This window comes from Toxorhynchites rutilus, chromosome 2 (genome assembly GCF_029784135.1).
Source record: "Toxorhynchites rutilus septentrionalis strain SRP chromosome 2, ASM2978413v1, whole genome shotgun sequence".
NCBI lineage: Eukaryota > Metazoa > Arthropoda > Insecta > Diptera > Culicidae > Toxorhynchites > Toxorhynchites rutilus.
In genome coordinates this window covers 174,310,154-174,325,883 of record NC_073745.1, presented here as the reverse complement: position 1 = coordinate 174,325,883, position 15,730 = coordinate 174,310,154, and the positions used below count along the sequence as shown (strand labels likewise).

Genomic DNA, 15,730 nt, shown 5'->3' with positions numbered 1-15,730 from the left:
TCATTCATTCAGAATGGATTTAGATTCAACTTCGAACAAATGATCTCTAAATCAACGATAGTCCTACGTCACCCTTGCGGTTATACCATAGATATAACCCACTTCCTGTTTTTTCGGCGGGGAAAATATCACAAGAAATTTTGATCCATATTAACATAATTGACCTAACCATATTTTGTTTTTTTTTAGTTGGTCTCAAAATTATATGCAGTACAATCATTCATCATAAACAAATCGGAGATAAGTATTCGTTTTTTTTACATCATTACACCAGTCACCTCGGTCGGGAAACTGTTTTATTCCCGCCAAGGATAAACATCAGTTATATTCTATACATTACAATACTATTGACCTTTTTCCTTGTCTTTACAGCTGGCATGATCCCAGACTCGTAATACTTGTTTACCAAAAACCATCCAAGCTATGGGACTGAAGGTAACGGCGAGTTGGAATCTTTCTTCAACACATCATCGACCGTAAAAAAATTAAGGTGAACATACATAATTTATTGCATATTTAATATCATTAACATATGTATTTCTTTTCTTCATAGGGACACGAGAGAACAAAATACGGATGAAACGTGCTAATTCTACCGCCACTCTGCTAATCAGCTGCTAATCAGCTAATGCAAATCAGAGCGATGCAGCAGGAAGAGGAACGGGAACTTGCTTTGGAAATGCTCATGAAACTGAGGTGGTTGAGGCTGCGATTAAAATTTGCCTCTTGTACGCAGTTTATAGAATGATTTCAAGGAGAATTATTGATGTTGTTTATAGAATAAGTTATTAGTATAATGTATTCTAAGTATGTAGAATTAAACGCAATCAAATACAATTTTTTAAATTAAAAATAATTATTAAAAAATATTGTCATTATCCCTGATGATTACCTCTCACAAATATGAAGCAAAATTTTCACTGTTATTTCACCAATGTTGGACCAACAATTTGTAGTTTGTTTGACATATGTGCCTACCATTCTTTTTTTGTAACATGTACCAATGATTAGTAGGGTAGAAAATGACTAGAGAATTGGTAACATGTACCAAAAAATTCGTCATATTTACTAAATTTTCCTCTCAGTGCAGGAGACACAACATACATCAGACAGGTGGAACGAAATATACTAAACGGGTGGAACGATAAATCGAAATAAATGTTCAGCTCTATACATATCAAACGCTTAATCAAGTGAGAGCTGAGTCGATCAGCTATTGCAAGTGTATTGCTGCATGAGCATAATTATTTTAACACATTTTTGTTAATATGTATACGATTGAATTTGTTAGTTGTTCAATCATTAATTATCTGCTTTCACACTTCTAGCGATATGATTTCCACATCCACATTTCCATATCCACCAATCAAGTACGACCTTGTCCATAACAAATAATGACAGTATGATTAGGTCATCCGCACCAATGTGTTGTTACAGACATTTTGACAACCCTCACCATAACGCAGCAAGCCCACTGGTGGTTGCGATTCAGGTGTGGGAAATAGTAATCTGCCTCTCGGTGAATAGTGAGTTAACAAATTTACCAACGCGATAGCAACCGAGCCATGTGTTGCTATTTTCAACAAATGTCAAACATCTGTTGTGGGTTTCATTCGTCTTGTGTTCGTTTTTTGTGATTTTGCTCTGAAGTATTATTTCGGAAGTGTATATATTACATTTATCTACCAAAAAATCAACGCAACGAAATGAGAATCAACTGACACTTGTCATTTCTTCTGGTAATAGCAATCGTATTTAGCAACCTGCGGTGCGAAAAAGAAGTGATACTATAGTAACCGCGATAGCAACGACGGGTGCGCTAATCGACGAGTTAATAAATTGGCAACTGCTAAAACTCGAGACTAGAAGCCTTGAATAGTAACGCATTGGTGCGGATGCCCTTAGATGGATGCAGGTTTTACAGACAGATTATGACAGATTATCGCGCGATATCGCTAACCATTGTAAAGAGCATTGCATTGAGAAATATCGCGAGTGAGTATATCGCATGCGATTAAAAGCCTGCATTGTAAAGGAAGCATCAGCAGTACGTTAGAGCTCTGTGAGAAAAAAAAGACCTTGATCATTCGGATTAATGAGAAGAACACATAAAAAATCTGAATTGTATTTATTTTTTTTATTTTAATCTTACAATTGAAAACCACGAATACAATAAAATAATCGATTTCAAGAAAATAAAAATAATAATGCAGACGTTGAAGAAAATAATTTTTGTCTCTCGCAATGCTCTTAAAAGTTCAAGAAAAATTACGCCACATGTAGAAAAAAAGACACATACGAACGCATTGAAATAAAAATTAGAGCAGAAGTGGGTCTCAAAGTTTTTTTTTTTTCAAAATTTCGAAATGTCAAAAAATATATAAAATTATTTTGTACTGCGTATTTAATTTTTCTATTACTATTTTTTTTATGAAAAAATTGTTTGAAGAAATTTATCGATACACTTTAGTAAGATGTACTTTCAGTCTTTTTTCATATTTGGCGTGAAAAAACGAAAAGGTGCATTTTTCACCATAGATCCTATGGTGTACCATATAAGGACTCAAATATATGGTACTACTACCAAAATGTTTTATCTAGTACCCTATACAATATTTTCCATACAGCTGGTGATTTGGTTTGGGGGACTTTTTACTCCCTTATCCAGCCAGACCCTTTGGAAATATAAAGAAAATATTATTTTGAACCGCGCAACACTGAAAAAAATCACACATATCTATAAAAGCCGTAGGAACACATTTAAATTTGAATAAGAGTAGTACTGAATCTCTAAATACCAAATAAATTTTGACGTAGGACTACGTCTTTCATTTCTATACCGGGGTGTAAAATCAAAGTTTCGAAAACGAAAGCGTTACGCCGGAGACCGAGATTTTGAGTGTTAATAGCTCCTAAACAACTGAACGAAATGGTATGATAAACACTTCATTCGAAAGATAAAATGTCTACGCGTTCTATACTTGTTACTTTCTGATCCAAAAACTTGTTTCAATAGTCTTAAATTTGCTTTCAAAATAGGCTATTGAAATCACCAATCGGTATATAAGCGAGCGCCGCTCGGAAATCCACTCAGTTCTAATTGAACAGCGATTGGAGCATGTTGTCGCTGTTGTGGTGAAGCTCTTCATTTATCATGAAAGCGCGGATGAACGGTGTCACCAAAAGCCTGTTTGTGCACCTTAGGCCAGAAGGGAATCCATCAGGAGGAGAGTGATGCTACAAACGGTTCCCCGGGAAGATCTCGAAGCAGCCGCTACACACACACATACACGCACGGAATTCTTTCCGTTTGGATCGAGAAAGATCCGGAAAATAATCTGCCAGTTCCTCTAGGAACTTAAAAATACATTCATGTGAAAGAGTTTATTTGAATGTTTTCTATCCATGTAACACTGTGACCAAATATGTTTCAATCAAGTGCTATTAACAGATGGTTATCGAGTTAGCATTAACCACTGGTGGGCTTCCAGTATCGAGGAAAATGTGGAAATATCTAATCGTTACTGAAAATAATCTGCCAGTTCCTCTGTGAATTTAAAATTACATTCATATGAAAGAGTTTATTTTAATGTTTTCTATCCATGTAACACTGTGACCAAATACATTAGGTTTTGTGATTTTTCAATCAATCGCAATCAACAGGATAGCTTCTGAAGATTATTCTTCCCCATCAGTAGGATATTTCCGTATCCAATATTGGATGCATAAAACCTTGTGCCTCCAACGTAACGCTCTCGTTTTCGAAGTTCTCCAAATATTCATTCATTCAGAATGAATTCAGATTCAACTTCATACAAATGATCTCTAAATCAACGATAGTCCTACGTCACCCTTGCGGTTATACCATAGATATAACCCACTTCCTGTTTTTTATTCAAAATTTCAATATTTTTTTTAGTTCTAAAATTTTTGATGAATTTTTTTTGGATAATTTTTCTTGATACACCATAGTAAGATTTTTTTCAAATTTTTATCTCTAAACTTTTGAGGATGGCGTAAAAATAACGAAAAAGTACGTTTTTCACTATAGACCCTATGTAAAACCACATAGGGGTTCAAATAAACCGCCAAAATTTCAAATAAACCGCCAAAAACACTTTTTACTCCCTTACCCGGCCAGGCTCTGTGCAAATTTCTAACCTCTTCAGTGTTATCAATATAAAAGGTCTACCAAGGAGTTTTATTTTTCGTATCTTCAATTATATATATTTTTTAAATGACTCCAGGAAAGGGACGAAAAAAAATCAGTACTAGTCTGATATTTTTTTAGTATTTTCCATGCGAAAAATAGTATACATAAATAAATGATAAACTGAAGTTGCTAGGTTCAGGGGGTATGAATGGGACAGAAACTCACTTGATGACGAGTAATCAAACGATGGATCGATCATCTTCTCATCTGAATAATTCGAATATTTACACTCTAATTCTTAAAGAATCAAATATTTGGCTTCGGTCAAACAGTGTAAGCCAAATATTTGATTCTTTTTGACAGATAAAATTTGATCAATGTGTACTAATCAAATATATTCGACAAAAACACGACAAGCAAAAGTATTTATTTAGTCAACAGGTAAAATATTCACCCCAATGACAAAAAATATACTAGCACTATACACATTAATTAGGAACACTACGATAACTACACTTATTTTTGTAACGCGAAACATTGAAGTCAAACACATCGTAGCATCTGTTGAAGATTCGGCATATCCTTCGCATGGGCTCGTTATGTCCGTAGTTGGTTCGTGAGGGACGAATATACAGGAAAATCTGTGAAAATATGGTTTGGTTACCTAAAATATTTCAGTCGAATTTTTCCATGCTCGATGTTTGACATTGTTTAGTATTACGGAGACGTTCACGATTCGGACTCTCAAAAGCAAACTCGTGTGTTTGTTTGTAGTAAGCTTCAAGCTGAAATTAGTATTATTCAGAAATTCATAATTGCATGACATAGTTTTAGGTTTCTTACATTTTTAGTCTTCACGTAAACTGTCCGTATTGATTATTGATATAAATTGTAGGTAAAAAAACAATAGTTTGCCAAAGAAAATCTACAATGAATTCAGCGCGAGTACTTTATAAAGTTTTTATTTTGATACAATGTAACTGTCTAGCAAAGCTGACAGTTGACATGACAGTTACGCTACTCAGTGTAACGTGCTTATTTCGAGGGGGTTTCGAAGGTAGATGGATTAACAATTTCGCTACCGTTACTTGCTGACCGGTTGTCGATCGTAACATTCCCCGACCCGTATTGCTTGGAGTGCTCTCTAGCTATACCACCAATCTCCAGGACCGCCAACTTTGCTACCGGTCTTTGCAACACTCCTGTAGCGGTCTTCACCTCTGCGCTTCGCACTCGCCCATCACGACCCGGAAATACACGTAGCACTCGACCTCTAATCCATCCGTTGCGTAGACGATCTTCAACCACGACCACTAGGTCACCAGACTCGATCGGTTTGCAGTCAGTAAACCATTTGGATCGCTTTGTGATTGTTGGGAGGTATTCACGAACCCAACGACACCAGAACTGGTCCAATAGCTGTTGATACAAGTTCCAGTTCGAATTCAATATTACCCTTTCGTCGACTAGCATCTTAGGAGGTTGATTCACTCCACTGGTGCTTAGCATCAGGAAGCAGTTCGGAGTCAACGCCTCGTGACCCTCGGACTCAATCGGCATGTAGGTGAGTGGTCTCGAGTTCACCATTGATTCGGCCTCGATCAGCAGAGTGTTGAAGGTCTCCTCGTTTGGCTTCCGAATGGTGGAGAGTGAAGCTAACGCACACTTTACAGACCGAACCATGCGTTCCCAAGACCCCCCCATGTGCGGTGCAGATGGCGGATTGAAATACCACTGAGTTTCCGCGTTGGTGAATGTAGCTGCCAATCCCTGATCGATTTTCTGTAGCTCTTGCTCCAGTTCACGGCTAGCACCTACGAAATTGGTTCCCCGATCGCTGTATATTGCAGCTGGAGCGCCCCTTCTTGCAATAAACCGTCGAAAAGCCATCTTGCAGGATTCCGTTGACATGCTCGCCACTACCTCTAGATGCACGGCACGAATCGTCAGACAGGTGAAAAGGGCGACCCAACGCTTCACCTCACTGCGACCTTGCCTGATCAACACAGGTCCGAAATAATCCACACCAACGTAGCTGAATGGGCGGATATGGGTGACAGTTCTTGCTGGAGGAAGTGGAGCCATCCTTGGAACCACTGGAGTCGCCTTGTAGATCCTACACCACTGACACACTTTCTTAGCCTTCCTGAACGCAGAACGCATCTCTGACACATAGAACTTCTGACGCATCTCGTTCACCGCTGTTTCCGTGTTGATGTGCTTGCTTTGACGATGATACCAGTCAACGAGCAGCTGTGTCCCGTAATGACCTTTGGGAAGAATTATCGGGAACTTGAAATCTGTGGAGAATTGCTGTGCATTGGTGATACGACTATCCATACGCAAAACACCTTGGTCGTCCAACACAGTGGTTAGTTTAACGATTTTACTAGTCTTCTCGAGCTTTAGCCGCTGGTCCACTGGAAGATGCTGGTTTCTATTAAAGGTCACAATCTCATCTCCGTATGCTTCGTGCTGAATGAGCTTGAAGATAGTCCATTCCGCTTTCTGCAACTCGTTCTGGTTCAACCACCCAGATAGTTCCGTTGAGTAATTCTCGATTTTACGGCGACAATTGTCTATAAACCTGTACACATACGCTATCGCACGCACTAATCGCTCCCACTTTGAATATCTTTCGAAATCTATAAGTTGCTGCCTGATGAGATGACAATGAAGGTGTATTGTACGAAGCTCCTCCGTTATTTCAACCACACATGGACCTTGCTGTGGCCAGGTATCTGGCTCTTGATACAGGAATGCTGGTGCTTGAAACCAACGACTGCTGCTACTTATGTTAGGGCCCTTGCCCCATTTGGTTGCCTCGTCGGCTACATTCCAGCGTGAAGGAACCCACCGCCACTCGTCCACCTGTGTAAGCTCGAGAATTTCCGTCACACGAAATGCAACGTATTGCCGATATTTTCGTTGATCCGACCTTAACCAGGAAAGTACGGTGCTAGAGTCGGTCCACAACACTCTGCGAACTATCGACAGTGTATGATTGTCTTCTACCGATTTTGAAAGTTTTGCACCAAGAACAGCCGCCTGCAACTCTAATCTAGGGATTGAGAGCGGTTTCAGGGGAGCCACTTTTGTCTTCGCCGAGACAAGTGAGCAGCGCACTCCAGAGCTATCCACGATGCGAAAATAAGCCAGGGCAGCGTACGCTTCTTCACTTGCATCTACAAAAATATGCAACTCCAAGGAATGATAACTTCTATCGGAATATCCAGGAAAATAGCAGCGGGGGATTTGGACCTGCTCGAGTTGCTTCAACAGTTTAGTCCATCGTCTCCATGCATCGAGTAATTCGTCTGGTATGGAATGGTCCCAATCCGTCTTGCACCGCCAGATGTTTTGTAGCAATATTTTACCGTGGACTACAACTACAGCTAGCAATCCCAAGGGGTCGAATATACTCATGACAACTCTTAGAGTTTGTCTTTTTGTCGGAATAACAGTGTCGTCTAGCAGTGATCGGATCTCTTCTCTGAATAGTCCTTGGAACACAAAAACATCAGGATCTGGCTTCCAAACTAGACCAAGAACTCGTTCTTGGGTGGCCGTTTTTGCTACCTCGAAACATTTGGACAACTCCATTCCTGGAACCCCGAACCGTGAGATTACTTCGGGGGAATTGGACAACCAGTTGCGTATGGTGAATCCAGCTCTAGAATGTACTTCTTTCACCTGCTGCGCTAGTTCGACTGCTTCATTCACGGTGTTTGTACTGTATACAAAATCGTCAACATAATGATGCTCCACTATCACTTTTGCTGCTAGTGGATACTGATCAGAGAACTCCTGAGCGTTTAGGTTTTTCACGAACTGAGCTGCCGACGGCGAACATGAAGCGCCGAATATCGCGACGTCCATAACGAAGATTTCATACGGGTTGGAGGGATCGTCTCGCCACAGAAACAGTTGCGCTGATTTGTCTTCCGGTCTAATAAAGAGCTGATGGAACATCTCGAGTATGTCTGCACTGATGGCCACCTCGAACTGTCGGAAAGGACACAAAAATGAAGGAAGCGGTGCGAGCAAATCGGGACCAGCCAACAGAGCGGAGTTCAATGATTGGCCTTGAACTTTTGCCGCAGCATCCCAGACCAACCGCACCTTGTTCGGTTTCCTTGGGTTCATGACCACGTTTAAGGGCAGGTACCAGGTTCGTCGAGGGTCAAAGTTACTGAGCTCCTCAGGATCAGCTTTGTGTGCGTATCCTTTAGCTTGATATTGTTGCATTTGATGTCTAACTTTATCGTATAACTCGGGTTTGGATGCCAGACGGCGTTCTAAACATCGCAACCGCCTTTCGGCCATGGGCTTACTGTTCGGGAATTCAATGCAATCGTATTTCCACAATAAGCCAACTTGGAACTTTCCAGAGGCTGTGCGAACGGTTGTATTCTCCAGTATCTTACGCGCACGCTGGTCATCGTCAGATTCCACCACGGATGATTTGCCCGATCCTACGGCTTCTACCTTAAAAAACTCCTTCACTAAATTGTGTAGGTCCTCATCCGACGAATGAGCGCAAATATGGAACTGATGATGAACTGCCGTTTTTGCTTCTGCGTTCAACGTTCCATAAATTGTCCAACCCAACCTTGTTTTGGCCGCCATCGGATCACCTTTTGAACCTTCCCGAAGCCTCAAGGTTGCCTTTAGGAATGAGTTGTCCAGACCTATCAGAATTGTAGGAGATGCTGATTCATAACTGTGCACGGGTAAACCACGAAGATGTGGAAACTGTTTACGCAGTACTGAGTAGTCCAGCGATTGAACTGGAAGATTCAAGTTCTTCACAGTGTGCACCTTTTTCAGAACGTGCCGCTTCAAACTCCCCAGGCTCGAGATCTCCATCTTGACTAGTTGTGAGTCACCTTCCATGCGCTCAATGTCACTAGTCCATTGCAGACAGAGGGGATGGATATCGCCTGATAGTCCTAGCTTTCGCGCAGTTGCTGATTCTACCAGTGTGGTCGATGAGCCGTCATCAAGGAACGCATACGTCTGAATGGCCCTTCCGTTGCCGTGCAGCGTCACTGGAATCACTCGGAAAAGAATTAAAGACTGAAGATGACGATGGATTGTTACTGTGCTTCTAGTATTCGGGACATCGATCGTCTGCGATGATCCTGGTTTTCCGGGATGGAGGAGTTTGTGGTGTCTGTCCTCGCATCCATTTTCACCACACAACCCTGCTTTACACGGAAGTTTTCCGTGACCAATCAGACATCGCCGACACAATCGCCGTTCTTGGACTAGTTTCCAACGGTCACCAAGCGTCAAGTTCCGAAAGGTGGTACAGTCCTTGATTTTATGACCGTCCTTCTCACAGGCTGTACAGGGTTTAGGTTGATATTCCTTACGATTCAAATTGTTTGATCCGCTGATTGGGTAGTGTGTAGATTTCTCAGTATTGTGTGCGTTCACAAATAATTTTTCTTTTGGTTTTTGTTTATCCTGCTTGCCAGCTCGTTGACCATCTATATCGTGGGTGAAAGTGACATCACTTGCTGCAACCACAATCTCGTCCATGAACGAACCGAAGGTGGAAAGATCAACAATAGGACGAGTCCGTTTGAAGAGAGACCAGTTCAGTTTGATATTGACTGGTAACTTTTCCACAAGCTCCTGCAACAATAAAGGATTTGATAGATGTGAGTGCAGTCCTGCTGCTTGAAGGTGCTGACACAGGTTTTTACACGCTAGACCAAAGCTAATTATAGTTTCTAACCGCTCTGGTTTCGGCGTCGGAGTGGAACGCACTTTAACCAATAGTGAGTTGATGATCAGTTCTGGGCGCCCGTACAATGTCTTCAATGTTTGCATAATCAACGGGACCGAAGAAGGCTGCATCAAATAACTCCTAACTGCTTCCAATGCGTTTCCTTTTAGGCATCGCTGCAGACGCATCAAATTTTCGCCTTCCGAGTAACCACACATTTCAGTCGAATTTCGGAAACTGCTCAGGAACAACGGCCACTCGACGGGATCTCCTGAGAAACATGGTAGCTCCCTGGGGACGACATGTCTGGCAGCGAGTTGCTGTGAGCTGGGACCGTGAAATGACAGTGGTGGGGAAACTGGTATCTCGTGAATGGAAGTCGAATTTGTTGCCGTGTAACTAACCATAGGAGTAACTATCGGGGATAAGCAAGCGGAGACTGTATGAACGGAAGAGGAATTCGCATTCGATTGAGGAGTGCTTCTGTGTGGCGGTATGAAAGCCTGAAGCATGGGGGGGCTACATGGTTCGGTCGACGTAGGAGGAGTATAATGAATGATCGAATCTATATTTCGTATATTTGGCGGCGTAGAGTCAAAAGCGGGTTGGCTCGCTGCGCATACCGAAACTGCTCCAGTAGATCTAGAACACGCCTGACTTACCGAACTGCTTACGGGAAACTCGTATAACGGAATTCTTTCCGGCATGGGTAATGATAACGGAGGCTGGTTGTGCTGTGCGACTGAATGAGCACCGATGGTTGAACGACTGCTGACCACTGATGGTTGAGCGGACTGCTTAGCCGCCAGCTGCATCCGCAGGGAGTCCATCCTTGTCTGGAGCTCGAACAGTTGCTTTGTCAATTCTTCTGACGTCGGCGTTGCGGAAATATTGTAGTCCACCACAGTTGGTCGATTACGATGATCGGAAGAGATGTCATGCGAACCGGTAGTGTTTCGTTTCGCTGTTTCGTTGATCACTTGTACTGTAGACGTCATGGTCGAAGTTGGCATACTCGAAATTTGACGATTCGCTTCTACGTTACTCGTCGGATTGCATACTATTTCATTCGTAGTTGGTATTTGTGATGATCTACTATCGGTGAGTGTGGGAAGTGCCTGGCGATCCGGTGATTTCATCGTAGTGTGCGGAATCGGTGTTCTAGCGATACCGGATCGATCCTCGGGTCTGGTGATAGTGTTGCTAGTCGATCTATGCTGTGCTGGTACTAGAGGAGTTTCCTTTGGTATTGCACCAGTCCGCGACGGTAAACATACGGGGATTTGCGACATCCCGGTATTGATGCTCGTAGTCGTAATTGCCTGGTTCATTACCCAATCTTGGGTCCTCTGCGTACTGCGACGTGAGCGGCGACTCTTTACACTACCTCCTTCTCCTACCTCATCCAGTTGGCCTTATAGTATATCATATTTTTTCCCTATGTAATTTCTCTCCAGTTGACGCTCTTCTTCAAGGCGTTGAAGTTCGAGAACTGCCCTTGCTGCTCTACAGCTTGATGTGCTTGATTTACCGCATCTGGAACCGGCGACTGTCGGTGCACGATCGTTACAGCGCACACAAACGAAATGGTGATCATCGTCCGCAATGCTCTCGCCAACGTTTGCACAACCGAAGTGGTAGAAGAATAAACACCGCTCGCACTGAACCATATTGGTTTCGGCTTCATCCGGGCGTCCGCATGCAGGACACAAAGTAGCCACTGTGTTTTCGTTCGAAACCTGTTGCGACATTTCAATTGTCCGGTAGATTTATCGATAAAAATCTTGAAGATTATATTACGGAGACGTTCACGATTCGGACTCTAAAAAGCAAACTCGTGTGTTTGTTTGTAGTAAGCTTCAAGCTGAAATTAGTATTATTCAGAAATTCATAATTGCATGACATAGTTTTAGGTTTCTTACATTTTTAGTCTTCACGTAAACTGTCCGTATTGATTATTGATATAAATTGTAGGTAAAAAAACAGGAAGTGGGTTATATCTATGGTATAACCGCAAGGGTGACGTAGGACTATCGTTGATTTAGAGATCATTTGTTTGAAGTTGAATCTAAATCCATTCTGAATGAATGTGTAAATGAATATTTGGGGGACTTCGAAAACGAGAGCGTTTCGTTGGAGGCACAAGGTTCTTCACAAGGATAATCTTCAGAAGATTTCCTGCTAACTTCACTTGATTGAAAACTCACAAAACCAATTGTATTTGGTCGCAGCATCATATGAATAGAAAACATTAAAATAAACTCTTTCGCTTGAATGTAATTCTCAATTCCAAGGGGAACTGGCAGATTATTTTTCAGCAACGATCATTTCTTTCCAGGTTTCTTCTCGATAACCAGCAAACGAAAAGAGTTGCGCGCGTGCATGTGTGTGTGTGGCGGCTGCTTCGATGTCTTCCCGGGGAACCGTTTTTCGATGCTGATACTCTCCTGGTCACCTTCTCTTCTCCTTCTGATCGATCGGCTTTTCTGCGCTCCCTCACAGTTAAAACAAACTGATTGCGTTTCAGGTCAGGTCAGGCCAGGTAATGAATCCTTCGATCCCTCGATCCTTCGCCGTTCAGCTCGTTCAGCTCGTCCAGCTAGTTCAGCTCGTTCAGTAACGATGTTGTCTTGTCGATGTCCTCACGGAAAATGAATGCGTTTCATGATGATGATGTTGGATTAAAGAGGCTTTAAACTTTTCAGTTCATTCGCCTCTAATCGAATGCGTTTCACCACCAGAATATCGTTTCACCACCAGAATATCGTTTCACCACCAGAATATCGTTTCACCACCAGAATAAATGCTTTTTGTGCGCGATTGAATCGAGAGAAGGTATGGTTTACGATAGCAATTTGGAAGGCAAACTAGAGGGGAATGAACTCTCTGAGTTTGAAACTTTCGGAGACTGAGCAATAATCGATTGAAAATTATATAATTTTCGCGAAACGAAACATTTTCCGTTGCATACGCATACAATATTGGATACGAAAATATCCTACTGATGGGGAAGAATAACCTTCAGAAGCTTTCCTGCTAATTACACTTGGTTGAAAAATTACAAAATCAAATGTATTTGGTCGCTGTGTTATATGGTTAGAAAACATTAAAATAAACTCTTTCACATGAATGTAGTTTTTTAATTCCCAGGGGAACTGGCAGATTATTTTTCAGCAACGATTAGATTTTTCCAGATTTTCCTCGATACTTGAAGCCCACCGGTGGTTAATGATAACTCGATAACCACCTGTTAATAGCACTTGATTAAACAATATTTGGTCACAGTGTTACATGAATAGAAAACATTAAAGTAAACTCTTTCGCATGAATGTATTTTTCAATTCCTACGGGAACTGGCAGATTATTTTTCAGCAACGATTAGATTTTTCCATTCCATTCCTTCTTTAAGCGTGATTCATTCTGCTTCGGATCAACGGAACAGTATGATAATCATTTCATACAAAAGATAAAATGTCCAAGAGTTATATCATTGCTATTTATTGACTCGAAAAATTGTTTCAATAGCTTAATGATAGCTTCGAAAACAGGTTATTGAAATCATACGTATCCGTATGTAGCGCGCCCACTTGGAAGCCCATTAATCCTATTGGAATGTGAGATGGGGAAGCTCATACTCACGTCTATGCATTATGCTGTACTCTTCCAATTAATTTCGTTTTTGCAGGCCGAACTGAAAAATTTTCAGTTGAGTTAACTGTACTGTAAAAGAAGTAATGCTTTTGAATCCGGACACTGCATTTCATTCAAAATCATACCACAGCCATAACATTTTTTTTCATGTTCAATTTATGCGATTAATAGTTACTAATATAGTTACTGATAGTTACTTGATACTTACTAATCAATCGTATTAATTCAGCATGCACGAAATGTTGTGTCTGCGGTATGATATTGAATGTAACACAAAGTGTCCGGATTCAAATACATTACTGTATAATTACTTCGATGTTATTCTTTTCTCTCTCAGGCTAAGCTAAGAATATAATAAAGAGGGTGGGGTTTACATTCAAGTCTGTTATGGTATATAATATCACGCTTCCTTTGCTTTCGTTCATTTCTTACTCTACTCTCGCACCGTGAGGACTTGTTTGTTTGGGACCAAGAAGACAGCTCGTTAGTCTTTCGGTGGTAAGGCACCATGAAAGCAGCTCGGATAAGCGCACCAGCCGCAGAAAGCGTGAAGAAGCCACATCGCTATCGACCGGGAACTTTAAGTGAAATTCGTCGCTTTCAGAGGTCGAACAAACTGCTGATCCGCAAGCTACCTTTGCAGCGTTTGGTTTGTGGAATTGCCCGGAACTTCAAAACCGACTTGCTCGTCAAACTTCGCGGTTATGGTACTGCAGGAGGCCTATTCGAAGATACCAATTTGTGTGCTATCCACGCAAAGCGCGTCACATTATGCCCAAGGATGTCCTTGGCCCATCGTATCCGAGGAGAGCGTGCTATTAGCTTAGCATATAATCAGCAGCCCTTTTCAGGGCTCCTAATTTGATGTATTAGAGTTCAGGAAAGTTTTTTGCGGGCCGAACTGAAGGGAGCATTTAGCGAAAATCGTGTTGTCGATGACAATTCGATACCGATAGGTGCCATGGATATGGATTTTGATAGTGAAGAATATGAAATACATGACATGATGCAGTGAATATTTCCCCATATCGAAGAAATCACTTTGATGAAACTGCATTATAAAGTTATTTGTGTACTAATGGCGCAATCTATAGTCGATTCTAATTTGCGCTGGGTATTTCCTCGGAGGATTCGATTCCTCCTTTGAGCGTTATTAATCTGTTTCCGGCAAAAGGAAGTACTATGATAATCACATTATTCGGAAGATAAAATGAAGATGTTTTCTGCTAATTTCCTTCAACCTTCAAACATCTCTTTCTCCCGTTTGTCGTTTTTGCGTTCGCTAATCCTTTCTCACAACACCCATTTCTCGTTTGAGAAACTGTTGAGTAAACATCGTTTGCCAGTGCGCGTAGAGCGGGAATTCCTAAAGATTCATTGCACCTCTAATAAATTGCCGAAAGACGTGGTCTTACGTTGATCGCAATTGATTGAAAAATCCAAAACGAAATGTATTTGGTCGCAGCAATATATGAGTAGGATGCAAATAATCGCTCGAAAATGACATGATTTTCGCGATGTGTAACATTTTCCGTTTTTCATGTTATGCATCCAATATTGGATACGAAAATTATCTACTGATGGGGAAAAATAATATTCAGAAACTTTCCTGTCAATTGCGATTGATTGAAAAATCACAAAACCAAATGTATTTGGTTGCAGTGTTGTATGAATAGAAAACATTAAAATAAACTCTTTCGCATGAATGTATTTTTCAATTCCCAGGGGAACTGGTACGCGGAACGCGGAACGAGGGTTCCGCGCGTGTATGTATGTGTGGCGGCTGCTCCGATGTTTCAAGCGGAACCGTGGCATCACTCTCCTTCTGGTGGATTCCCTTCTGGCCTAAGGTGCACAAACAGGCTCTTGGTGACACCGTTCATCAGCGCTTTCATGATAAACGAAGAGCTTCACAACAACAGCGACAACATGCTCCAATCGCTGTTCAATTATAACTGAGTGGGTTTACGAGCGGCGCTCGCTTATATACCGATTGGTGATTTCAATAGCCTGTTTTGAAACCAATTTTAAGGCTATTGAAACAAGTTTTTAGATGAAAAAGTAACAAGTATATAACGCGTAGACATTTTATCTTTCGAATGAAGTGTTTATCATACCATTTCGTTCAGTTGTTTAAGAGCTATTAACGCTCAAAATCTCGGTGTCCGGCGTAACGCTTTCGTTTTCGA

The 15,730-nt window shown here is 41.4% G+C and overlaps 1 protein-coding gene across 1 annotated transcript; it reads right to left on the bottom strand.

Moving 5' to 3' along the window:
- Positions 1–5,188: 5,188 nt before the first annotated feature.
- Positions 5,189–11,221, bottom strand: LOC129766407 (uncharacterized). The gene has a single exon (XM_055766933.1). The coding sequence runs from the start codon at positions 11,219–11,221 to the stop codon at positions 5,189–5,191; it is 6,033 nt and encodes a 2,010-aa protein (XP_055622908.1).
- Positions 11,222–15,730: the final 4,509 nt, after the last annotated feature.